Genomic DNA, 27,985 nt, shown 5'->3' with positions numbered 1-27,985 from the left:
TGACTATAAAGAATTTTACAAAGATGATGTTCTTTAAATTTTCAGTAGTCACTTAAATCATAAAATATGGGAAAGGATGGATTCAGGAAACTCCACATGAAATTGATTCTTGGCAAAACCTTGAAATAAATATGGAAAATGTGTTAGCATCACTTGAAACTGGCATGGATTTGCTAAATTAAGGTATATCAAATTACCCCAATTTGGAAGACGTGTAGGAGTATGCTAGAATTAATAAATTTTGCCAGTCTCTCAAGTTTATAGGAACTGTGCATTTTATTTTAGCAATAGGTTCACAAAATGTTTTAGTTCCTGAAAATTTCAAACAAAAACAAGAAGAATATTATGACAAACCTCTGTATACCCACTACCCATCCATCTGCAACAATTAGCAATATCCTGAGATTTTTGTTTCTTCTATTATTCTCCCCTCTACCAAATGTTTTTGTTGTTGGTTCTGGAATATTTTAAAGCAAATCACAAATATTTTGTCATTTTACTTGTTAGTTCTTCAGTATGAGAAGATGTATAGCGAAGTCTTTTATGATATGCTTAAAGATGAGTTGGAGAAGTGTGGCCTGGATAGAATCAAATAAGAGAATTGGTATTAGCATGAATAATGACTAAATCATGTTGACAAATGGTTTGAAATACACCTTGAAGACAGGTTATCAGTGGAATGTACCACAGGGTTGTGTCCTTTCCCCAGTCTTATAAGGCACATTTTATCAATGATTTGAAAGAAGGCAAAGAAAGCATGTGTAGCAAATTTGCCAACAATATGTAGCTTTTAGTGAGCATGCAATGTATTAGATAAAAGAATCAAATATCATCAAACTGGAAAGGTGGGCTGGCACCATAAGGTGGACATTTAAATGATACACACAGGGTGAGAATCCTAACTTGGACATAGTGCATGTGAAAAAGACCTCTAGGCTTTACTGCACCACAATTCTCAATCTGAGTGCCTAAAACAAATAGACATGTTAGGCGGTTCAATTAAAGTTTCCAAATCAAGGATGTAATCACTTTGCTATATCTGTAGTATTATCCTCAGTTTAGAGTAGTGTGTTTTGAGAGGGACATTAACAAACCAGAGGGAATGTAGTGGAGGGTAATTAGGGTGCACGAGATCTGGCAAATGTGATATGTAAAGAATGGTAATGGAACTGGGGTTATTTAGCCTCAAGAAAAGGAAACTTGAGGATGGGATTTATATACTGGCTATTTTTGAGGATTTGAAAAACAACTTTGTATTGAAGAAGTAAACATACCCTGTGTTACTTCATAGCTTAGAGCTGGGATCAATGAGTGGAAGTTAAAATGAAACAAAGTCTTGGGTCAAGATAAGAGCTTCCGAGTAATCACAGATGTTTGGCAATGGCCCTCACTACATGGACATGCTCTTCTGGCCCCATTAGAAAAGTTTACTGCAGAAGTTAAACATGTAAGAATTCTGTAGAAATGAATTGGACACTTGGAAGACATTTGAAAACTTGGCTGTACATTGGAATCACCTGAAGCGCTTTAAAAACTGACCAGTGCCTGGGCCCTGTCCCCAGACATTCTAATGCAATTGCTCTGGATAATGCAAAATCCCAGCAGATTATCCTGTGCAGTCAGGGCTGGGAACCTTCGAGTGGCTGAATTCTAAGAATCCTTTCAACTTTGAGACTTTTTTTTATCTGAAAAAGATATATCACTTTCATAGGGTATTTTAAAAGTTAGAATGGTAGAAAGCCTGAAGATGACAATAAAGTCAGACAGAAAACTGAGCTCAGGGAAGAAAATACAATTGTTTGAGTGATGAGAAAATTGCCAGAGGTTACCAGTGTTGGCGATAGTGAGAACAGAACCAAGTATTAGACCAGTGGGGCCAGACTGGACCTTGATTCAACAACCTCAGTACTTGGGTTCTCTCTAGGGAAGAATTCAGAGCCCACACTCAAACTATAAGAACAGTTTATTTAGAAAGTTACACAGGTAGAAGTGAGTGGTAGAACTGAGTCAGGAAACAAGTTACAAAGGCAAAAGAAGTGTCCTTAGAGCTGAGGGGAGAGGAAGGTAAAGGTAATATGCCTTGGGGGGGGAAGAAAGGGGGGGAAGAAAGGGGGAGGGAAAAGGCCCAGCTTGTTCCCAGAGGGAGAGTGCCCTGGGTCTTCTGTCCTAAGGGCTTTTAAGAGAAGTCCCAGGGGAGCATTTCAATAGCATATTCACCTGCTTTTCCAGGTGTGCCCTTTCAGGGTTGTGGTCGCCACTGATTGGTCAGTGCCAGGGTGGGGGCGTCATTAGACAATGCAGCTGGTTCTGGCATCACCCACCTGGTTTTGTTGCCTTTCTGGCCTGGAGCTGAAATACAGCTGAACTAGATGTTATCTCTAGGGAGGAAAGGTCAGGGTGTCCAAACCGCAGGGCAGATGAGCAATAAACTACGGGAGGAAGGATCACCCTGGGGGCTGGGGGGGTTCTTCTCCCTGTTTTGCCTGTTGCTAGGCACCCAGGGCTTTCTGCCCTGGTGACCTTCTGTACCTGGCCCATAACCCTTACTCTTAACTGCCTAAGGAGTGCAACTTGGAGGAGAGGGCACCCGTCAGGTTGCAAAGAAGTTAATAATGAGGTTGAGTGGGCATAGCATGACAGGGAGAAAGGGTGACTGAAGAAGATGGGGGTCTGAAGAAAATGGTAAAAGCAGGGTGGTCCTGGGTGAACTGGGGCAGTTTATCAGCCTAAGAATGCCCCAGAAGCTCCTAAATGAGGGGGGCACAGGAAACCTTTTGTTATCCCAGTCACACCCCTTGCAGGGTGAAGATGTGTTGTGTATAAATCTCAATAGATCACATTGGCAAAGTGAGCAACTCGAAGTTCACAATTCGTGTTCACTAGCTGTTTATTCCAAGGACAGTGTCTCGCTTGCTTGCCTAGCATCTTGCCAGGATGCTGGTGTTGGGCTCAGTAGCATCCTTCGGGGTAACTTGGAATTCCTTACCCTATCCCTCCCTCCCAATCCCTGCTGAAACTGTAACAGCAGGGAAATTGTAACCCCCCGGCCCCTTCTCCTGACATTGTTTTTGTAAATGCTGACTCTGGCTAATATGGAGCTTGTAGATAAACAGCACGTTTGTATGAGAATCCTAGGAACTAACTTCAGAAGATATAGCCTCTGAGCTTCAGGCATCCCAGCTCCGGGAGATTTGCTCACCTCTAAACGTAAAGCCAGGCTGACTGAAGCCAGGATGACTGAAGCCAGGATGACGGAAGCCAGAATGACTAAATCAGGATGACGCACATGGTACCTTCACCGTCCTTATTGGAATGGACTGTGCTCATCTGCACGTAGAGAACTTTCCAACTCCCTCCCTTGATCTCTTTGTTATAAAAACGTCTGCCTGCACTGAGAGGTGGAGATGGGCTTTGAGACAAGAGTCCCTCCTCTTCCAGGTGGCTGGCATCTGAATAAATGTTCTTTTACATCATCACCTGCCTCTTGAGTATTGGCTTTCAAAGCAGCAGGTCGCCAGACCTGCATTCCGTCACAAAAATCTCCAAAGTGATTTTGAAGCTCGTTTCTCTGAAGAGCTTCTTGGCAATTCCCTGGCTGCTGTTTCAGTCCCCCTCCCACCCTTGTGTTAAACAATCCTTTGTGAAGGTGACTTCACAAAGCCGGCTGGCTTTACAGCTGCGAACAAGAGTGGCTGAGGGAATTGCCCACTAGGAACTGATGGAAGGTGTGCTGCCCCCACACGTCTTCGTGAGCTCTTTTCTCATAAAAAGAGAAAATCATAGGTGGGATATGTTGAGTTGTTCACAAAAAGAGCACAGAGATAGTGCCTCTGAAATGATGGTAGGAAGGCTGATGATCGTGCTTTAAATTAAAAGAATAAACTGAGTGGCCTTCACCCACTGTACCCCTAAAAGGCTTCACAACTGCTCTTCTGTTTTTTAAATTATTAGTCATTACCTAGAGGGCAGCCACAGAGAATCCTGAGTTAAAGCAGTGGTTTTCAAAGTGCGGCCTGCGGAGCAGCAGCAGCGGCAACGGCAGCATTACCCAGCAACTTGTTAGAATGCAAATTCTCTGGCCTCCCCCCAGACAGAATGAATCAGAAAATCTGTGGTTGGTACCCAGCAGTTTTTGTAACAAGCCGTCTAGGTGATTCTGAGCAGGTTTATGGTTGAGAATTGGGTTACAGAAACTACATCTTTAGAAGGTTCTCTGAACAGGAAAACCATGAGCCAAAGGAACTCTAGTCTTAACCACTAAGCCAGGGTGGGGAGTGGGGTGGGCAATTTCTTACTAAAAAGGTCAAGTTACAGGAGAGAAAATCTGTAATAGAGAAGGGTCAAATAGTATCAGAATGAGGAAGCAGTGGCCCATCTATTTAACTCGTGTCATTACAAAATTAGAAAGGCACTATTGAAATGACTATGATTACTAATACAAACCTGCAGAAAAAGAAATTGTATAATATGAATTGAATTTCTTAATATGCTACATTTTGTTCCACCTTGGAGATGTGGTTTGTTGTGAAAACATTATGTCTGGTCTGTTCTAGCCAGTCCTTAATTGAAGCTCTATGTCAACAGGAAAACAGAAACTTGCTGAATTTTAAGAAGATGATTTGGCTGTTACAATTTTATTTTCCTGTAATAACAGGTGCCAAAAATGTGCAAAAAAATGGTATGATCTTAATCATAACAAATCGACCATAACAACGACGACAACAACAATCATAACTACAGTTACCGTTTATCGAGTACCTGCTGAAAGCCAACACTGCCGTGTGCTTGGCTGTTGTGGATAAGCAGACATAGTCCTTGCCCTCTGAGCCGGTGGTTCTCAACCTTGGCTGCACATTAGATGCACCAGGAAACCATTAAAAAATAACAATGCCGAGGCTCCACCTCAGTGATTCTAATTTCATTAGTCTGGGGTGGAACTCTGGAGTTGGTATTTTCACAATGTTCTCCAGTGAATCTGGTGTGCAGCCAGAATTGAGAATGACTGGTGTGGTGGAACACTTAAGCCTGTAGGTAACTACAGTGACCTTAAGTGATATGAAGAATGACTTTAGGGTGATATGCGGAGTGCCAGCTAGTGTAGGGTTCGTGGAAGGGTTCTCTGAGGCATCCTTGAGGATGTGACTTTTTAGCTGATATCTGAAAGTTGAGTAGAAAATAGCTAAGCAAAGGGAGATGTGGGAAGAATGTTCTAGGCAGAGTAAAGAAAATTGCTCTAGGGCTCTGTGGCAGCAAAGGAATGTGAAGTGAGGGCTGAAAGGAGGCCCTCCTTTAAAAAGATGATTTGGCTGCTACCATTTTATTTTCTTGGGGTTATGGTAAAGAATCACAGATATGAAACATGTGAAAAAATGTTGTGAAGTATGAAAAGAGGGAGGAAATGGCCGATAAGAGGCTAGAAACCAGGGAAGGGGTAGAACATGTAGGGTCTATGGTTTACATGAAGGATTTTGGTCTTTATTCTAAAGTAATGGGGAGCTATACAATGTTTTAAGTAATTAGTGGGTGATGGATCTTATAGACACTTTGAAAAGACTTCTCTGGCTGCAGTGTGGAAAGCAAGTTGTCAAGAAGCAAGAGTGGATGCAAGGAGATGAGTTGGGGGCATGCTGTAGGAGGTGGTGGTAGTTGGCTTAAGAAGGGGGCAGTGTATGGAGGGGGATGGGTGGACATCAGAATCTTTGGGAAGCAGAATCTCAGCACGTGACACAAGGTCTCAGTAACATTTGCTGAATGAGCGCACTGCTTGGATGTGAAGGGCCAGGGTGACAAAGGAATGGAGGATGATGCCATTTTTCCTGGTGTCACAACTGGATGATTAGAAGAGATGATCACTGAGCTATGGATATTGAGATATGGAAAACTATAGGATGAACAGGTTTAGGGGAAAGGGAGGAAGCACGAATTCTGTTTGGGAAGAATAGGTTTGAGGTGCCTATGAGTCATCCAAGCTAAAAGGTGTAAGAGGCAGCTGAAAGGTCAAGAACACTTAAGTGTGAACTAAAGACAAGTTAGAGTATTTCTCACAAATGGACAGTAGTAAGTGAGGCCATGGGGCTGGTTGGTCACTCTTTTCATAGAGAGGTCTCTATGTCCTCACATCAATTTCCTAAAGTAAGTGATGGAATTTTGGCCTAGAAAATAAAGATTTAGAAAGGTTAAGTAACTTGCCCAAGTCACATAGCTAGTGAGACTCCGGGCTGAGATTCTATCCCATCGGGTCATTACACAGTTATAAATGAGGAGATGCATTGTTTTTACCTAAGTGTACAGCCTCTCTTTGACTGGAGTGATTCATTCTCTGAAACAACGCAGAGTTAACCATTCTTGCTTAGAAAGGACTAAATGTGTATTTCCTTCTATTATCAACATATCATCGACTCTATTATTTCTGGTAATTCCGTGAGAAAATATTTCACAGCATTCATGACTAAGCTCTGGGATCCAGGTCTGGGATTTGGTGCCCAAACATCTGTCCTCTTGTTTCCTACAATACATGCAAACTGAAGTTGAGGTTGTCTGGCAGCTCACTAAAAATAGACGCATGGAGTTGAGAAGTTAAAACACATTTGTAATAATCAAATAGCAACCCCCCTTTTCTTGATAGAAACCATTGTGTGATAAACATTCAAATCAATCTTATCCAGTCATTTATTCAACTAACATATGGAGTAGTGACAGAGGCCAGACCTTTGATGGTTTCTGGAGATCTAAAAGGTATGCTCTGTTCTCAAGGTGTTCTCCTCAGTGAGACTGACATGGGTGAAAGGCTGTGTATAGTATTGTGGGAGGGGTGCTGAGACAGATGCAAAGGAGAGTATTTAATTCATCATTAGAGAAGGGCAAGAGACTTTTATGAAGACTTCCTGGAAGTGGTGACACATAAACTGGTGATCCTCAGCCTCAATTTCCTCATAAGCTGGAGTTAGCTAGATAAAGAAGAGAGGAAAGAAGAGTATTTTCAGGAGAAGAAAGAAAAAGGACATTGTACAAGGCATGAGAATATGAAAAAGAAGGGCCAATTTAGAGACTAATACCTTGAACTATACCTGGCTTGTGTGGGGACATGGCCTTAAAATTGTTGTTAAAGGGTTTGACTTTTATTTTGAGACACACGGGTATCATTGAGGAAGATGACACTGGTGGGTTGCATAATCAGGTCTGCATGTTATATGGGTCAAGTCAGCTTCAAAGTTGAGGCTGGATTGGAAAGGGAAGAGCTAGATGTGGGCAGACAGCTAAAGAAGCCGTTGTAGGAATGCAGCCAAGAAATAAAGAATAAAGAGATAGATTTGAGAGATACTTAGTGGGTATAATCAACAAAACTGGAAGTTCGATTGGAGGAAGAAGGAGTCTAGGGAAACTGGGGGCATGGTAGTGACCTTCACTGAGAAGATTATGCCGAAAAACTAGAGTGAGAAAGAACATGGTGAGCTTGGCTATAGAACATCAAAACAGAGATGTCCAGTGGGTGACCAGAATTATAGATTGGGAGTCAAGAGAAAGTCCTGGACTGGAGGTACACATCAGGGAATCATTGCTATAGAGATTCAGGAGTCATCCCCATAAAGATTAGGGAATTATCACCATTCAGTTGGGTGAATGTATTTAAAGTGAGATGAGCCCAGTTTCCAAGATGGAGTTCTGTGGTACATCCCTATTTACAGGGTATGAGGAGAAAGAGGAACCAGCAAAGTAGAGGTCAGAGAAGTAGGAGGACTACTAGAACAGCCCAGTGTTATAAGAGCCAAGAAAGAGAGAGTGTTTGTAGTGTCAAGAAATTAACAGTGTCAAGCCCTGGCTGGGTGGCTCAGTTGGAGTGTCATCCTGTACACCAAAAAGGTTGTGGGTTTGATTCCCAGTCAGGGCACATACCTAGGTTGCAGGTTCGATCCCTAGTCAGGGGTGTGTACAGGCAGCAACTAATCAATATTTCTCTCTCACATCAATATTTCTCTCTCTCCACCTTCCCACCTTCCTCTCTTTATAAAATCAATAAACATATCCTCGAGTGAGGATTAAAAAAAGTTAACAGCATCAAATTCTACAGCAAGTATAAATATGGGAAATTGTTCTTTGGATATTTGTGTGAGTGGCTTTCATGCAAGGATGTCCAACATGTGGCCCAGGATGGCTATGAATTTGGCCCAAAACAAAATTGTAAATTTACTTAAAACCTTTTTTTTGCTCATCAGTTTTCATTAGTGTTTGTGTATTTAATGTGTGGCCCAAAACAATTCTTCCAGTGTGACCCAGAGACACCAAAAGGTTGGACACCCCTGCTACAGGAATGGTGGGACAGAATTCAGGGGTGGTGGATCAAAGAGTGAGTGAGTTGTGAGGAAGTGGAGTTTAGGAATGCACAGAGTACAAGGAGAAACAAACAGACAAGAATTGGTGTGGCCTAGATCAGCTCACTGGGGATGCGTAGGGAGAGACCTGAAGGTAAGAAAAGTGGAATGAAGTGGAAATACCAAAGCTCTGAGAAGATAGGAAGTAGCCTTTCCCCACCCAGTCCTGAGAGAATAGGTGGAGGGTGGGCCCAACAGTGTCTTTGTAATTCAAGTTAACTATCTTGCCCCTAAAGATGGGTCTACCAGTGCATCATTCCCAGAGGTCAATGGTAGGCAATGAAGACTTTCCCAGAAGGTGAAATTTTCCTCTTCAAATCATGTGCTCCCAGAGTCTTTGGGTTTGCAGATATTTCTAGGAAGAATTTAAAATATTTTATCCATCATCTCCAAGTACCATACTGTATGCTTCTTTTTGTTGGGTATCCTGAGCTTTTGCTGAGGTGAATACACTTTTTCCTCCATTCAAAACATTGTAATTCCAAAGAAGAAAAAGCATACAGAATCAGTCTTTCAAATTTTTAAAATTTTAAATTTTATTTACTTAGTTTTAGAGAGAGGGGAAGGGAGGGAAAAAAGAGAGGGAGAGAAACATGGATCGGTTGCCTCTCGCATGCTGCCAAACAGGGATTTGGCTCATAACCCTGTCTGGGTATGAACCAGCAACCTTTCGGTTTGTGGGATGATGCCCAACCCACTGAGCCACACCAGTCAGGGCAGAATCATCTCCTATCTACTTTGACCCTCCAAGTTTGCTTCCTCGTCCTGCGGCATCCCTCCTACCTTGGTGAGTCTGAGCGAATTCGAAAAAGCAGACCACCTGGCTGTGAGCAAGAAGTGCACAGATTGTGCTGTACTTGTGGTACCTGTGGTCTCTGCATTGCATCTGTGGGGAAAGAATCTATTTCACCTTGTGGAATAAAAAGAATGAGAATCCTGTGAACCCAAACATGCAAAAGATTGACATAAAAGATGGACATAAATACCCACTTATTGTTTAGCAATGATCAGCTAATTTTTTTCCTAAGCTATCATGGAAAGATAACTTGGTGAACATCAAGTAATAGTGGGAACTGTTAGTTTGTTTACCGGTATTTTGGGAGGCTCATCTTTCATCACTATGAAGAAAGAACTTTCAGGGAAATGGCATACTTGAGTCATGGACCCAGGTACCTTCTCCCCCTACACCTTACTGGAGACACACTACACTGACCAATTCTTTCAGTTGGTGCCTTTCACTCCATGCAGATGACCTGAAATCACCATATTCACACATTCTTTTTTCATTCAGGGTACAAAATTGAGAAGGACACCACTTTCTTAGTTGTGCTCTGGATTTGAGGAAATACTCAGGTCAAAAGACTGAACATACTTTTTAAAGAGTGGGCAATTTTGGTAGGAGCTGCGCTCATCTGTCATGTATTGGTCTTAACCAGTTTTGCTTGAGGAGGACACTGCTTTCTCCAAGGTCCAGGGACCTTTCTCTCACCCCTCCTGCCTTCTACCTTACTAAATGAATGCAGAAAATATGCTTTAAAAAAATCTGGGGGCTCTCAGATTACCCCTCCCAAATATCAGTTGTATCTGTCACACCCTTGACAGGAACTAGATACTAATCAATTTAAGATTGAGTTTTCACATAAGTATCTGAAATGCCATTACTCAGTGCTGACGGCTAAAGAGAGTCAGCTGCTTAGATACCAGATGATCTGTGACAGAATTATCATGGACATTTAGAAACCTGATCATATCTTATCCAGAGAGCATTCCTTCTTGTACTGATACATAACAGAAGAGGTGCCTAAGAGGGGGTGCCAAATTGCCCTCAAGACAAAGCTTTGAATCTACCCAAAGTCCTACCAAGTGAGACCTGACAATTCTTCCTCAAAGTATACAAAAGAGATGATATTGATCTGGAAGGAATGAGTCAATGGAGAGCAAGAGATGGCTGCTTGGACTAGCCAGGTTAATGAGTGGCTGGTAGGGTGGAGTGGGCAGATAGCAGCGAAGTCAACATTAAGCCACCAGTGCTCAATTTCCCATTTCCCCAACACCCATCTTCCAGGCTCCTACCATCTTTGCCATTTACTCCAAACTGGAAACATTCTTCAACTCAAAGCTTATGGGTTATCAGGAATTTCTATTAAGAATTTTTAATTGTTTAGAGAATTAAGGGAGGAAGGAAGGAAGGAGTATAGGGGAGGGCCAGAGGAAAGAGAAGAGAGAGAAAAAAGGAGGGAGGGAGTAAGAAAGATCATGTGGTAAAATGATTTAAGAATTGTTCAGTGCAGAAGGGAATTAACATGCAGGCCAGGAACTGCTATCCTTGGCGGACCTACTTGCAGGGTGGGCCCATGGCTAGTGTCTGGGAGTTTGGATTTCAGGGATGTTCTCACCATTCTGAGAACTGATGGGGTTGACTTGTGGTGTCTGGACTATTTGTGCAAGGCACCTGGTTTGTGCTGGGCATCTGCTTTCTTTCCTTTGGGAATTTGGAATATTGGTGAATGCTAGATGGAAGGTGCCTATTGTACTGGCCCTCAATGAAAGCCTTGGGAACAGGGTCTCTAGTATGCTTCCCTGATAGACATTTCACAGTTGGGGGAATTATGTCCTATAGACTCTACTGGGGGAAGACCCTTGGGACACTTGCATCTGTTTTTTTGCAGACTTTGTCCCATACTTTCTCTTTGCTGATTTCACTTCATATCCTTTCACTATAATGAATCTTAGCCTCTTAGTGAAAATATAACCTTCCAGGGTTGACTATGACTTTACCCAGTAAGAACATACTGCACACATTATTCCATATCTTGCTTTTAACATACAAAATATTTGAAGCCAGTTTGCATCAACATTCATGGATCTCAATCTCTTCCATGCCTGCATGGTATTATGTATAGCTGTACTAGAATTTATATAGCCAGACCTTTAATCATTTTTAATCTTGCTTTTACAAATAATGCTACATTGAACATCCTTATACATGCAACTTTTTATACATTCATAAATGTCATCAGCATATTAAATTTCTAGAAGTAGAATTCTTGGGTCAAAGGATATATGTACTTTTTGATATTGTAAAATTTCCCCCCACCAAAGAGGTAATATGAATTTTTACTCCCACCAACATGTAAGAAGTGCCTGTTTCCCCACATTCTTGTTGAAATATACAATTTCTTTATTGAATTTTCAGTTAAATTTATCCTTTTCAGGTGTACAGTCCTATGAATTTTAATAAATATGTATAGTCATCTAACCAAAAGTATTCTATTCTAAGAGTATTCTATCATCTCAAAAAGTTCCCTTGTGGCCCTTTGAAGTTGACTTTCTGTCTCTCCACTTTTGCCCACTGATTTAATTTTTTGTCCTTAGCTTTGCCTCTTTCAGAATAGCATCTAAATGAAATCATATAGTACATAGCCTTTTGAGTCTGCCTTCTGTCACTTAGCATAATGCTTTTGAGGGTCATCCATTTCATTGCATTTATCAGTAGTTTATGCCCTTTCCATTGCTGAGTAGAATTCCATTGTATGGCTTCATTACAATTTTGGTACATTCACTAGTTGATGAGCATTTGGATTATTTTGAGTTTTTGGTAACGAATAATGCCATTAGAAATATAGGTACAGTTTTTGTGGAGACAGGTTTTTGTCTTAATTCTTCTTGGGTAAATACTTAAGAGTGGGATTGCTTGGTCATAGGGTAAGTATATGTTTAACTTCATAAGAAACTGCCAAACTCTTTGAAAAGTGCCTGTGCCATTTTCCATTCTTAACAGCAATGTACATGTGTTCTAATTGCCCTGCATACTTGTCAACATTTGATAGTGTTGATATTTTTATTTTGGCTATTCCAATAAGTATATAATATTATTATATATTTATAAAACTTTGAAAGTTTGCTATTTTGATAAGTGATAAAAATATTATTTTTTCATTTACATTTCTTTAATTAAGGTTAATTAGAATACATTTAATATATTGAGAATATATATATTTCTTTTTCTGAATTGTCTATTCATATGCTTTGTCCATTTTTCTGTTAGGTAGGTTGATCATTTTCTTAATGTGTTTTAATGACTATATATATTAAGGAAACCAAGTATTTCATGGTATTAAACATTTTTCCTAGTTTGTCATTTTTTATTTTGTTTATGCCATATTTTGCTGGAGGAATATTTTTATTTGCTTCTGACTTTTGTACCTTATGGATAAAAAAAATGAGCAGGTACAAATGAGAGGACTTATGAATGTAAGGTATAGAACACAGTGAACTGTAAGGCTAGGTAACCTGGGTGGGTCAGTTCACTCCCTCCCCACTACGACCCCCACACTACTGATATATGGCCAGTACAGATTTTCTCAGTCTTTCTCATTGGCTACAAAAAACCAAAGCTTGTTGAGAAATGCAGCTGCTTTGAGAAATTGTAGAGTCCCCAGGGCATAATTCTTCAATTTCAGATGTGGAAGAGGATTCATTTAGTGGAAGCAATGTGCTCACTGCAGAGACCATCAATACACGAGATTGTTACACTTGTTGGCTGGGACACAGGGAATTCCTGACTGCAGTCTCAGTGATATCACTTTGATGGAAACAACCCTCCTCCTTGCCAACCCTGTATTTGAATATGGGATTCCACAATGCCCACAAAGACCTATTGTGCTCCATGCAATCTATGTCCAAAAGAATTTAGGAGAGGCTGAAGGGTGTGGGTGAGGAGGTAGATGGTATGGTGGGAGGAAGTGAGGAGGAAAGTGAGGGAAGGGGACTCTTTTGCTTCCTTATTTCCCACATATAGAGCCCACGTTGGCATTTGATTTTTGCAGTCATTAACATTTTTAGAGTCAGTCACACCGAATGCAAAGTCAGTTGCTTGCTGCTAATCTGAGAGGATCGCAACCCACAACAAGAACTGTGGGGTGGGGAGCATAGGATTGGCAGAATCTGATTGGCAGGAAGAGCTTGTTTCCCCACCCCCAAACACCCTCTCCTGTTTCCACTTCCCGTGTCACTAAATGGGCTCTTCCCACCCAAAGCAGAGCCTCTGAGGTATTCACCCAGGATCACCCAGGCTAGTTTAAGATAAATGCATTCCTTTTCTTACCAAAGAGCTGTGAACGGAGAATAACCAGCTAATTAATATTTGAAAGAGTAGAAATAAAAGATCATAAGTAATGCAAATACCTTCCTCTGAAATCTGTGGTTTAAAAAATCAGTGAAATAGGACATGGGTTATTTACTCAATTACCTGTCTCTCTACTTCTCTTTTCATTTCCCTAAACACGTATCTTTCTTCTGCTCTTATTCTCCGACTATCTTTCCTGTGTCCATCTTGTTTCCCCTCCATCTCCTTTGACTTTTGCCCTTTAACTAACTGGTCATCATCGAGGCCTTGAGGTTCATTTTTAGCATTTGTATATTTATTGACATTGCACTGACTTCCTTGATTTAAAAACAGGCAGAAAAAAACCCCAACCAAATTAAACTGCTTTATCTTCAAACTAGACTCTGGATTTATTAATTGGGAAAAAATGGGGTTGGGGAAGTATATGAAATAGACTAAGATCTTCCCATTGCTGTTTGGGGGAGTTCTTTTGCTTTGGGTCTACTGAAAAGGATTGAACCTGAGTAATTTCTACATGTCTCGAATGCAGGGCCATGGTTGAAGCAGGGAAATGGAGACTAGGATCACATACTTGCACTGCCATTTGCAAGAGTTATGACTTTGAGCAAGTCCTCAAACTCCCTGAGAATCTCTGCCTTGGCCACCTAGTTGTCAGCTTCTGACTCTCAGGGACCAACCACTCTTTTATTTTAAAAGGTACAACATTGTCTGGTATCATTACTGACAATAGTCCAGACAGCCCCTCCAGCCAAATCATCAAAGCCAGTTACTTTTCATTTCTGGGTGATGAGACTGGCTCCCACATATAGCATTAGTACCATGTGCCAGGCACTGCAGTAAGCCGCCGTTATATGGTATAGGGTAGCACAGTGGTGAAAAGCTTAGCCTCTGGACCCAGGATGCCTGTGTTTAATTCTGGAGCCCAACATTTACATCAATGTAATTTTGGGCAACTTAACCTCTTTGTGACTCAGTTTCCTAATCTGTAAGTGATAATAATGATAATAATAGTAGTACCTGTAATTATGGCCTTATTTAGAAGTAGGATCTCTGCAAATGTAATTAATGACCTTAAAATGAGATAATTCTGGATTTAAGGTGGGCCCTAAATCCAATGACTTATCAGTCAAAGGAGAGGGGGAAAGGCCATGTGCAAACAGAGGCAGAGATTGAAGTGAGATAGCCACAAGCCAAGGAACTCCAGGAGCCAGCAGAAGGTAGAAGAGGCAAGAAAGGAATCTTCTCCAGAGCCTTTGGCTCTGTTAACATCTGGACTTCTGGCCTCCAAATTGTGAGAGAATAAATTTCCATTAAGTCACCACCAAGTTTGTGGTAATTTGTTGTGGCAGTCCTAGGAAACTGATATAGATGATAATAGGACATTACTGCATAGGGTTGTAGTGAGGGTTATATTAGTTGCTATATTTAAAGTGCTAAGAGCAGAATTTGGAATACAGTGAAGGCTCTAAGCATAGGCTGTTATGTTTTGTTGGCTCATTGAATGTGACTTAGCAACCCTATGATGTAGGTACTATTACGACTCCCGTTTTGCACCTGAGGAACTGGAGGCTTAGAGAGACTGAGCAAAGGTGAGCTTGTCTGGACTCTGCTTTCACTTGAGCCACCCCTCAGAAGTCTGTGGAGTCTGACTTTCTGCTGATGGATACTGGTGACTGTTGGCTTGGTAACTCCTCCTGATGATGCTCCCTCAGTCAACATTCTTTGGTCATGAGCCGCCAAGTTCACAAGGTATAGAGAAGACCTCCATGTGATGGTGTTTACTCCTCCTTGCTGCATCTTCCCAGCCTTGGTCTTGGCACAAGCTCCACTCTAACACAGTCAGGCCTTCTTCAAACTTGGCTGTGTGCTTGTCTCATGACTTGACCTCATTGAGGTACCTTTAGTACCTCCCCACAAGAGGCAGGGATGTGCTGTCTAAAAAGCCACACCTTCCCTTCACCAAGGACTTTAAAGGCCCCAATGCTGGTGCTGAGTGTGGATTATACAAATGACTAGAAATAAGTCATATCACTTTAGGTAAAGGGAAAACTCTCACCAGAACCTGCAAGGTCCTACAAGCAAGGCAACTAGTTACCCCCTTGACCATCTCTTACTATTCTTCCCTTATCTCTCTTCTGGCCACATTGGACTCCTTGTCAGGCATTGGCCCATTTCAGGGCCTTTTCACATGCAGTTCTGGTTGCCTTATATGCTCTTGCCCTAGAGGTATACATGCATTCTTCTTATACTCAATATCACCATCTCAGACAGGCCTTTCCTAACCACCCTATCCTTGCTTTTCACTTTTCCTTTCTTTCCTTCCTTAACAGTTATAATTATGTAACATACTATAAATTTTACTTATTTATCTTGTTCATTGTCTTTTCCCCCAAACTAGAATATAGCACCATGAAGATGGGGTCATTTATCTGTTTTGTTCACTGCTGTAGCTCAGAGCCTTGGGCAGGTCTAGTGCACAGTATAACACATCTAACAAATAAATGTTGAATGACTCATTTAAAGAGTAAATGAAGCAGAGCCCCACCCCCCAACAACAGCTATAGTACTCCCAAACTGCAATGGGTCAATCCACTAAATATCTAAAGAGAGCACAGGAAGACAGGACTGACTACCAGAACAACTGAGCTCTGAAGCATATGGGGAGGGGAACACGTCCTCCTATTGAAGCTGATATTGAAGGAGACAAGGAAAAGACTTAGCGAAGAAAGAAGGACATTGGATTCCAAGTGAAGGAAATCTCAGAAATTTTTTAGGAAAAGTCAGAACCCAAAATTCATTTATTCATTCAACTGGGAATACAGCAATGAACAAGTCAGAAAAAAAAAGTCCCTTCACCAAGAGAACTTACATACTAACGGTCATAATGTTAAGTATTATGATCTTTCAAACAACTATCTGTTCATTGGGATGGTGAGAAGGGAAGGGCTTAAATTTCTGAGGGGCTGAGAGATCCAGGTAGACCAGTGTGAACTTTCATCTGGAAGTAAGAAGCTACCTTAAATTCTTGATCAGGAAGAGCTCTGGCAATGTCAGTTATGGAAGGTTTCTGCAGCCATGCAAGGTACAGGTTCTGATAGGGAAGGGAATTAGAAAGGGTGGGAGATACCAGAAAGGGCTGTTGTAGAAGAGGTGGGGACAGGAACAGGAGTGGATAGCACCATGGAAGATGACGGGTCTAAGGAGCTGGAATGAAGTGACTGAGAAAGCCCTTAAAGCCCTAGTGTGAGAATAATTTAAATACGTCACCAAGAAGAACTCCTTGATGGAGAGGAAGGCAGATGGTTGAGCGGGTGTGGAGACATTGACTCTGGGAACTGGGGGAATAGCAAGGCCAGTTTAGGGCCAGTTTCCTGAGCTGCGGTGTCGGTTCCATCACTGGGCTGTGTAAACACAGGAAGGGCCATAGCACCGCACAGTTTATTCACCAGTGCTTGTCTGTGTTTGCTGTTTTGTTCTCCACATGACAAGCCAAGCTTAGTCTGGATGTGACCTGTCAGAAACTGGAAACAATTTGAATCTAGTGAGTCACACTGGATCTGCAGAGCCAAACCTTTGTTTTTGCCTGAGACCCACCACATCTGGCTAACACCCCAAATCTTATTATTAACAGAGTAAAATTTTAAGATATCTTTGGTATCATGAAGTTAAGATGCTGAGATTTCGCTGTACAGCAGAATTTTGACTGAGGAGAAAATTAAATAATTCTGATCTTCACTCTAATAGTATACTAACTTCATTTTCATAGGATTTCATGACTGTTTCTGCAAGAATTCAAAAGCTATTTTTTTCTACCTCTGACATAGCTACTTGTCTTGAAATCAGTCTGTGTCTACTCAAAGCTTGGGTTTCCTTCAATTTTGTTTCTCTGTTAAATGAAGGGCTGAAACTTCTACTTATTCTCTTACTTTAAATGGAAAACCCTTCTCATTTGTTACATGAAAAGAAAAAAACATGGAAGGGAAGTGGTAGTCTTGAATTCTCCAGCATAATGAGACAATTCAAAGGAAAACAAAACACTTTGCCATAAGATATTTTTGATAAAAAGTGTGTCTTGAAATCATTTCCCATTGTATGATAGATACCACATTGCTGGGATCCACTGGGCAAATGAAGGGCTTTTCAGCGGGAAGGCAGTTATTGTGAAATTTCCATAATAGAACTTGACTGTGGCAGGCATGGCATTTGAAAGAGCGCTGGGGGTCCGAGAAGAGGAGGTGGTCACCTGAGTGGTTCATTTTTCATGGTAAGTCCACCTGGACCCCTATGTCTAGCACGATATGCCATAGACCATAGAAAACAGTATTTTAATTACCTACCTCTCTCTGGGTACTCTAGTTAGTTACAAGAAAAACAAACCTGACCATTACTTTTTGTTACTAAAACTTTTGAAAATTGTGTTTGAAAAATTTCTAAACTTTCTCTCTGATCCAAGTTTTTTCTTATCAATTTCTTTAATAAGGAGAATTTACTGAAAGGTTTGAATATATTCCAATAATTTGGATATCATTGCAAAGGCAGGGCAAATGTGGAAAGTGATACTTTCAACTGTTCAGGGATAATAATGAATTAGTAAATATTCTTATTAGGAAAAGGACGAAACGCCCAGCTGTTTCCCACTTCAGAATGTTTACTGTTGCTGTTCCCTCTTCCTGAATGTTCTTACTCTTTCTCATAGCTGGTGTCTAGTCATCATCTAAGTCTTGGCTCAAATGTCACCTTCTCAGAGAGGCATTCCTGATCCTCAGTTGAAACCTTCCCCCCAACTTGGCTGCAAGTCACTGTATAACATTCCTTCGTTTTAACTTCTTAGCGCTTATCATGACCTGAAGTCACTTATTTATGTACTACTTTCCTGGTTTATCTATCTCCCCAACTAGATTGTGAACTCCAAAGAATAGTGACCTTGTTGGTCTTTTTCATTGGGTGCTAAGATTAGTGCCCAGATAGATGCAGAAGGAAAATGAGATGGCAGAATTCTCATCCTTATGCAAACACAAGAATTAAATAAGTAGACCTTTTTGAACAGCTGGAGGAGGGTAAAGCATTCAAAATTCCACTACAATAGAAACACTGCTACAGTGTGCTGCCATTGTGTATTAGATTTGTAATTGGTCATCCAAAACGTGTGCTTGCTATAAGCTGTTTGTCAGTATCACAACTTTGAGAACTCTGAGGTAGGTAGTACTTAGGGGGCTCTTTTCCAGATCCAGAGCCCTGGCATCAAACAGGACATTTCTGCCACACCAGTTGTATCAGGATGTTTTGACTTCAAGATATTAAAATCCTGACTTCAACTGGATCTAAGCATAAGTTTTTAAAAAATATTTTATTGATTATGCTATTACAGTTGTCCCATTTTTTTTCTCCCCTTTATTTCCCTCTGTCCTGCACCTCCCCTTCCCACCGGCATTCCCCTACCTTAGTTCATGTCCATGGGTCGTACATATAAGGTTTTTGGCTTCTCCATTTCCTATACTATTCTTAACCTTCCCCTGTCTATTTTCTACCTACCATTTATGCTTCATATTCCCTGTACCTTTTCTCCCACTCTCCCCATCCCACTCCTTGCTGATAGCCTTCCATGCGATCTCCATTTCTGTGATTCTGTTCCTGTTCTAGTTTTTAGCTTAGTTCATTTTTTTTTTTTTTTAGGATCGGTTGTTGATAGTTGTGAGTTTGTTGTCATTTTACTGTTCATATTTTTGATCTCCTTCTTTTTCTTAGATAAGTCCCTTTAACATTTCATATAATAATGGCTTGCTGATGATGAACTCCTTTAACCTGACCTTATCTGGGAAGCACTTTATCTGCCCTTCCATTCTAAATGAGAGCTTTGCTGGATAGAATAATCTTGGTGGAGGTCCTTGCCTTTCATGACTTCAAATACTTCTTTCTAGCCCCTTCTTGCCTGTAAGGTTTCTTTTGAGAAATAAGCTGATAGTCTTATGAGAACTCCTTTGTAGGTAACTGTCTCCTTTTCTCTTGCTGCTTTTAAGGTTCTCTCCTTATCTTTAATCTTGGGTAATGTAATTATGATGTGCCTTAGTGTGTGCTTCCTTGGGTCTGACTTCTTTGGGACTCTCTGAGCTTCCTGGACTTTCTGTAAGTCTATTTCCTTTGCCATATTAGGGAAGTTCTCCTCCATTATTTTTTCAAAAATATATAAGTTTTATGGAAATATTGGATCAGGGTTGGTTGTTCCAGCAGCTCAAAATGTCATCAAGGACTCATTCTCTTCACCTCTGCTTTGCCATCCTTTGATATCATCCCATCCAGGTATGACAATGTCTGAGGAAGAAGAGAGAATGCTTCCTTTCCTTTCCTAGACTTGCCCTAGCAGACTACCTCCAGAATCTCATGGGCCATTTGGGGTGCATACCCATTGTTGAACCAATCACTAGTGAGGGAGTGAGATTATGTAGATCAGTCTGGTCCCTGAGTTGGGGGTTATCCCTTTCCCATGAGGTATGTGGGTTGCTTGTAGGAGTAGCAGGGATCTGAACAAAACTGAGGTTCTTTGGGGAGTGGAAAAGGCGGGAAATGTGGTATACTTCTTCTATTGTTCTTTTGTTTGGAAGCAGTAGATAATGGTGTGGCTAAAACTTTCCCCCCTAAGTTTTATACTGTTTTATCTGATGGGTACGTACTGCTTCAAGATTCTAGAGGTTGACCTTGTGCCCTGTTGGTGAGATTGCAAATTGGCGTGGCCACCATGGAAAACAGTCTGAAGGTTCCTCAAAAAATTAAAAATAGAACTATCTTATTGAGCCAGCAATTCCACTTCCGGGTACTTAGGCAAAGAAATCCAAAACATTCATTCAGAAAGATATGTGGACCCCTGTTTCCATTGCAGCATTAGTTACAATAGCCTACTATGAAGCAACCTAAGTGTCCATCAATAAATGATTAAATAAAGAAGAGGTGGTACATACATGCAATAGAATATTACTTGGCCACAAAAAAGAATGAAATCTTATCATTTGTGACAATGGGGTGGGTGTAGAGGGTATTATGCTTAGTGAAATAAGTTAGAGACAAATACTGTATGATGTCACTTATTTGTGAAATATAAAGAACAAAAGAAATGAACAAACAAAACTGAAACAGAAGCATAGATATAAAGACCAAACTGATGGTTGCCAGATGGGAGGGGGGGTGGGGGCTGGGTGAAAAAGGTGAAGGAATTAAGAAGTACAAACCACTAGTTAAAAAACAGTCACAGGGATGCAAAGTACGGCATAGGGAATATAATACTGTAATGACTATGTATGGTGCCAGGTGGGTACTTCAAATATTGGGGGGATCACTTTGTAATTGTATAGATGTCTGATGACTATGCTGCACATCTGAAACTAATATAAAATAATATTGAATGTCAATGGTAATTGAAAAAATGATTCTAGAGGCTGATGCAGATCGGAGACCCTACAGTTACTATCATTTGTATTAAGTCCAAGCTTCTGCTCAAGAACCTGAGGAGGAGCACCCATCTCAGTGTACAGATGCTGCTGCTGACCAGGAGGGGACGAGGAGGAGGAGGCTCAGGCTCCCCTTTTTAGCTGTTTTAATCCCACGCTTTGTCCTTAGAGAAGTGCAATCTATTCTGGAGAACCCACCTTATTTCCACGTGTCTTTATTACTTTATTTTAGCTTGCTTTCCCAAAGTCTAAAAAAAGTTGGGGGATAGTTTGGGAATTTGGAGAGGAAGAGAGATGAATTGTCAGAGTGGAGGGAATGGGGCAATGAGTCCCTGTTCCCCTACACTATATGCTGTTTATTCTGATCAACGTAACTTTGGCCTTTTATATAATTCTCCTGCAGCTTTTCATGTCCCACAACAAGGTGAAATTGAGAACGGAATAGATAGGATAACATGAATGATGAAACGATCAAAACCTCACAGCCTCTACAATATTATTAATTAATATATACATGTGGTTGAAATGCCAGGGGTGTGTCAAGCCACGAAATGTCATGTCTTTGTGGGACTTTAACGATGTATTCTGAATACTTTTGCACATCTTCAACATTTTGTGGTAGATTTTAAAAACAAGGAAGTCATCCTTGCTTTTTGTTATTTGTTATTTGTACCTTGATAATCTTACATGACTTATTAAACACACTGTCAGTTTGGGATTCTTCTTTCTCCTCATTCCGTATCTGATTACAAACCTAATTCTGCCCATTCTCCCTATGACAGCCGCTAACTCAGTCTTGGCACTTGCCTCGTCACGTTACAGACAAAGCCTTTTGCTTTGGAATTATTACCAAATTACTTTGCAAGTGCCTCATGGATAAGGATGCTTTTATCCACCTTTGATGTCTCCAGGTAGATACTAGACCATATAGAAAGGGGAGGAAAATCAATGTTTGTTGATTTCTTGTTGACATTTTCTGTTTTGCTTTTGGTTTTAGATTCTGGGCTGAAGGGATTTTGTTCCAGAAATATACTGATCATCCTTGGCTTCTCCTTTATCATGGCTGTGATAGCTCTGATCGCTGTGGGGCTGACCCAGAACAAAACATTGCCCGAAAACGTTAAGGTAACTCAGATCTGTGTGTGTGTGTGTTTATGAGGAGGCATGGGCAGCGGGAAAAGGGGGGTTATGGCAAATCAGAGTATAGGAGCATCTGAGGTTCTGGAAGCCCAGGAGCAAGTCACTATCTATTAGATTAAGGAAGTCAAATGGAAACGGATGCTCATCTGAAAGAGGGAATGCCTTGAATCAATTAACAATGGGGAGATAACTGTTTTTATGACTGTTCAACAAATTAATTAAATAAGTAACAGGAACAAAGGCTTTATTCACCACATCCATATTTGTGTTATACTGTGCTGATACTCTACTATCTGGTGCTATCTCTACTTCTCACTCATTGTTTCACTGGGGATGTGCCGCAACACTGTACTCTTTGTTCTTCTCACTACATCATTATTACTATCACCAACATAATTGGAGAGCTCTGAATGAAGCACTTTGGGAGTCAAAGATTGTGGGGAAGACTTGTTTCTCATCTTCAAAATATCAAAGAGCACAGCAAAATCAATTTTAAAAAAATACAGAGAAACACGTATCAGCTGTAGCAATTTGAAATGAACTCATGAATGGACAGATTTCTTGTGAAATTTCCGCATTGGAAGAGCCCAGTATTGCTAAAATATTTTAGTAATATTAATTACTAAAAATAATTAGGGTCATTAACTCTGCTGTGATTTATTTCTCCTTCCTTTCAAATTCAGAAGGTAAAATTTCAAAGGCATGTGTACCTCACTAAGACCTTGTAATATGGTCAGTATTTTATTTAATCCATTCATTAGAAAGCATGTGGTAAATTTAAATTTATGTTGTAAATACATCATTTTAATCTTTCATTGAAATTACAGTAAATAAATCTACAAGGATATATCCAGAATATACTGATATGTTATTGAGCACATATGTACCTGTGGGCGGTGATGTAGTCAGAAGGTAACTTGACTGTGGAGACCCTGGAACACATGTGCAGAAGTATATTTTCTTGTATTTGAAGATAGTAAACTGTGAGCCTGGAAATATAGATGCATATTCCAGGCTGCTGAAACATTTTCCACCCACCCGAATCACTTGCTGTGTAGCAGAAGCCTGGAAGTTACACTGGCATCTGTTTGCCATACAAATTCAAGTCACTGGGACTGTGCACAGCAGCTCCTTTGTCAGCACGGAAGGCTGACACCATCTCATTGGCTATGGTCTCTTGCCTTTTAATGTTGAGTGATGTCGGCTCTCTTGGCAAAACTTCACTCACAGTTGAAGCCTCATGACATCTCAGTTCTGTTATTTGTTTACCAGTTCCAAAAGTACATGATTGCTTTCTTGATTTGACCTTTTTACATGTTTATTATTGCATCATTGGAGGGGGGACTGCCTAGGAGGCAAAATCCATGACAGACTTGAGCTCTGTGTTCCTAATTAATACTTGTCAAGAATGACCTTCTTTCATTCTCAGTGGTCATCTTAGAGTCTACTGTGATTAATACTGTTGTGTTGGCCCGGCAAAATGGAATAGGGCCTTTGGCATTTTTTAAATAAAAGATATGGGTATTGAAGAGCAGATGTTGGCATCTGAAGTGAATCTTTATAGCAATATCACTGGTTTGTTTTACTCAAAGATCATTTTATATATGCAAACTAGCCATTTGTTGAAGTTATGCAGTCATTTTAATAAGATCCCTGGCATATATTGAGGGCAAAAATACTTTAGGAACTTGTCTGCGGCGATGGCTTTGAGCAATGTGTGCTGTCTAATTTGATAGTCATTAGCCACGTGCGGCTCATTCACTTCAGTGTTCTTCACTTGCACTGGCCACGTTTCCAGTGCTCAATAGCCTCACGCGGCTGGTGGCTACTAAATTGGACAGTGCAGAAATAGAACATTTCCATTCATGCACAAAGTTCTATTGCACGTTGCTGCTTTAGAACTTACTCTATGATAATATCTCTGAAATCATTCAAAACTAAGTTTGATGAAGAGGTTACAGGATAAAACATGTTTACAATCTAAAATTAGGACGAATAAATGAGATGTCTTTCTTTCATGGTTTGTAAATTAATACCAAATATCATGAGCCACTAAATTATTTTCAGTAGTTTATTGGAATAAATGTATTTCCTTCCAAAAAATTATGATTTAAAGATAACATTTTAGATATTTGTACCTGGTACCTTTGTTTTAAAACACTCATCTCTTTATGACCATACCTCATTCAGCATCTCTTTATTCATTTGTTCATAAATTTATATATCAATAATTATTATTTAAGTGTTTAAGTATCTATGTCAGGCACTGGGCTACACAATTGGGAAGCCAGGATAGCTATGACTGAGCTTATCATCTGGGAAAGGAAACACATTTAATAGATGACACAAACTATTAATTACAATTGTGATGAGTGCCACCAAATGAAAGTTTTGGGGGCCAGGGAAGTTTTCCCTGGGAAAAAAAAAATGACATTAACAATAACAGCTGAAGGATTATTAGGAGGTAGCCGGGAAAGAGATGGGTAAAGAGTATTCTAGGCAGAAAGAAAGCAAGTGCAAGAATCTCACAGCAGAAGATAGTTAGATACCTACCAGAAATTGGTTGGAGAGCAAGAGTAGATTGTACATTGGATAAAGATGATGAGAGAGGTGATGTGAGCAGGGCCTTGCAAGTCAGGTTGAGGATTTTAGTTTTAATCCTAAACCAATTGGAAGTCTGACATGATCAGATTTGGGTTTTGAAAAGATCACTGGCTGCAATGAATTAGTGGCAGGAAGGATAAGAGCAGATATAGGAGATTAGGTTGGAGGCTATTACAGAAGTTTGGAAGGAGGGGAAGGTTTTGAGTTCAATTTTTGAAGAATTGTTTTGTAGGTATTGAGTATGAAAAGGGAAATGTCAAAGAAGCAGTTGGATATTCAGATTTGGACTTCAGAGAAGAGACCTGTACTACCAAATAGAAATGTCACAAGTCACATTTCAATTTTTCTAGTAGCCACAGTTTTAAAAAGTAGAAGTTAGTTCAGTTTGTTCATTAGATCCCATATATGAGTGAAATCATGTGGTATTTGTCTTTCTCTGACTGGCTTATTTCATTTAGCATAATGTTCTCCAGGTCCATCTATACTTTTACAAAGGGTACAGCTTTCTTCTTTTTTACAACCGAGCAGTATTCCATTGTATAAATGTCCTATAGTTGTTTTATCCACTCATCTACTACGGACACTTGGCTGCTTCCATATCTTGGCGATTGTAAATAACGCTGCAATGAACATAGGGGTGCTTATGTTCTTTCAAATTAGTGTTTTGGGTCCCTTTGGTTATATTCCCAGAAGTGGGATAGCTGGGTTGAAAGGCAGCTCCATTTTCAGAACTAATGGGGAAAATGGGGACAGACTCATAGATGGAGAGCAGAATGACAGCTGGTGCAGGGGAAGGTTAGGGAGTAGAGGGATTGAGCAAAAAGGAAAAAGGACTCATGGACATGGACAACAGTATGGTAATTGCTGGAGGGAGCGGGGTATAACGGGACTAAATGGTAATGGAAAAAATGTACAATAAAGATTAAATTTAAAAAGGTAGAAGATGTATATTAATTTTAGTAACATATTTTATGTAACCTGATATATCCAAAATGAAGGGGTGGGTAAAAGTAGGTACTCTGACAAAGTGTGCTTGAGTATAGCAACTAGACTACAAGATGTGTCAATAGTGAAAGCTGGCAATTTGAGCACGGAAGAGATTGTACCTAAGTGCACTGTGCCATTGTGCCATTCTTTTGAGTTAATAAAGCTACTGTGATAATCATCACCTGCATGTCTTTTTCCACATGAACAACTGTAAACCTACTTTGTCCACCCCTGTATTATTATTTCAACATTTCATCACAATAAAAAGTTATTGAGATATTTTATTCTTTTTTTGTTTTTAATTGTTGTTCAAGTACAGTTGTCTCCATTTTTACCCTACTATGACCCCCCACCCACGCATTCTCGCCTCCCACCCTTGAACCTACCCCCTTTGGCTTTGTCCATGTGTCCTTTATATATGCTCCTTGCTGGCTCTTCCCCTATTATCTCTCTCCCCGATCCTCTCTGGTAACTGTCAGTCTGTTCTTTATTTCAATGTCTCTGGTTGTATTTTGCTGCTTGTTTGTTTGGTTGATTAGGTTCCACTTATAGGTGAGATCATATGGTCTTTCTCTTTCACTGTCTGGCTTATTTCACTTAGCATAATGTTTTCTATTTCCATCCACGCTGATGCGAAGGATAGGAACTCCTCCTTTCTTTTTACATTCTTTTTTTTCAGACTATCTTAGATTCCAGTGTGATTTTCCACTTACAGCACAGCTCAGCTTACACTAGTCACATTTCCAGTGCTCAACAGCCACATGTGGCTAGTGGCCACCTTGTTTGATAGCATAGGTCTAGACTAAAGATATGTTTCTGATGTCACTGATGTGTTGGAGACTTAAGAATGGTTAAGATCATGGGAAGGGAGTAAAAAATGAGAAGAGGACAAGGACCAAATCCTGAGGAATTCTATAATTTAGAGGGTGAGTAGTAAAGGAATTGCTCCTAAACCACAGTGATAACATTGCTTTATATGGTGCTTGGTAGTTTATGAATTATCTCCACACTCTCAGTTCAATTTCTCCTTCCCAGCAATGTTGTGAAGAATGAAAGATTATTCTCATTTTATACATAACAAAACGAGAGTCTTGAAAGTTCTTAAAGGTGGAGGTGGGGCTAAGTTTTCTGATCCAGAGATTAAAGTTCTTTCCACTTATCTTAGTTTTGCCAAACAACACATCTTAAAAACAGGAATTGAATGTAGGATGTTTATATTGGGAAGTAATTCCCAGCAAACACGGAAAGAGAGAAAGCTACCCAAAAAGGGTGTTATGAGCATATCACTACATTGGGCCCCCGAAGCTTGATCCCACCAGGACCCTCAGAAGAGCTGCAGAGAAAGCACTTCAGAATCATCTGCCTTGGGGACTTATTCCCCTGCTTCTCATCCTCTGTTGTTAAGGGTTGCCCCACTGAGTAACTCCCTGGCATTTCTGGGTTGGCACATGTATCAGCAGGGCTATATGGGTACCCTAGACCTACTAGGCACAGGAGAGAAGACCCTGCACAGAAATAGAGAGATGAGAGGTATAGCTGGGGCTAGAGTAAAAGGTTGGCCAAGAAGATGTGAAGTGGCCACAACAGGTATCGAAGCATCATTACACCTACTGCTTTTTGTAGGGGAGAGAGCGTTTGTACAAATAGTTTCAATACAATAGACACGTATTAACATAGAGATAAGTATACAGTGCTGTAGAAGCCCAGAGGAAGGAGCACCAATATGCCTGGTCCTGTGAAGATATCGAGAAGAGGTGACTTTTGAGCCAAGGAATAAGGAACACTAAGGAGATTGCCAGAGGTGAGAAGGGATCTCTTCCAGACAAAGGCCACACTGTGTGTTGAAGAGCGGTGGCTTAAAATAGCAAGCAATCTCTAGGGAATCACCAGAAGTCCAGTGTGGTTGGGATACTGACCATGTGGGCAGGAAGGAATTGTGGGAGAGAACAATTGAATCTGAGCTTAGTATGCCAGGCTCAGGAGTGGACATCTATCTCATCCATTAAACTGCAGTAGTGCTCAAGGCTCTGTATATAGAAGCACCTGGGGAGCTTTTAAAATATACTCATGTCTATTTCTCTTAGCAATATTCTGATGTATCTCCTTGGGTAAGGGAAACAAAAGAAAAAAAATAAACACATGGGACTACATCAAACTGAAAAGTTTTTGCACAGCAAAGGAGAAACCATCAACACAATGAAAAAAAGGCAGCTTACTGAATTGAAGAAGATATTCACATATGACACATTCGATAAGGGGGTAATACTGAAAATTTATAAAGAATTCATACAACTTAACACCAAAAAGAACCCCAAACA

At 40.5% G+C, this 27,985-nt stretch overlaps 1 protein-coding gene across 5 annotated transcripts in view; it reads left to right on the top strand.

Annotated features, from left to right (window-relative positions):
* Nucleotides 1-27,985, top strand: part of ENTPD1 (ectonucleoside triphosphate diphosphohydrolase 1) — a 100,551-nt gene that overhangs the window by 29,061 nt on the left and 43,505 nt on the right. For 3 of the 5 annotated variants that reach the window (XM_053922411.2, XM_053922413.1, XM_053922410.2), the window contains exon 2: nucleotides 21,934-22,061. In XM_053922411.2, coding sequence (XP_053778386.1) covers nucleotides 21,934-22,061 — 128 coding nt within the window. Of the gene's footprint in view, nucleotides 1-21,742; nucleotides 21,848-21,932; nucleotides 22,062-27,985 lie in introns of those variants that run through there. The other 2 variants (XM_053922412.1, XM_053922414.1) reach the window with 2 other exon arrangements.

Source organism: Desmodus rotundus, chromosome 4, assembly GCF_022682495.2.
Source record: "Desmodus rotundus isolate HL8 chromosome 4, HLdesRot8A.1, whole genome shotgun sequence".
In the NCBI taxonomy this organism is placed as follows: Eukaryota; Metazoa; Chordata; class Mammalia; order Chiroptera; family Phyllostomidae; genus Desmodus; species Desmodus rotundus.
The sequence above is the reverse complement of the archived record's forward strand: the minus strand, read 5'-3'. Positions and strand labels throughout refer to the sequence as shown.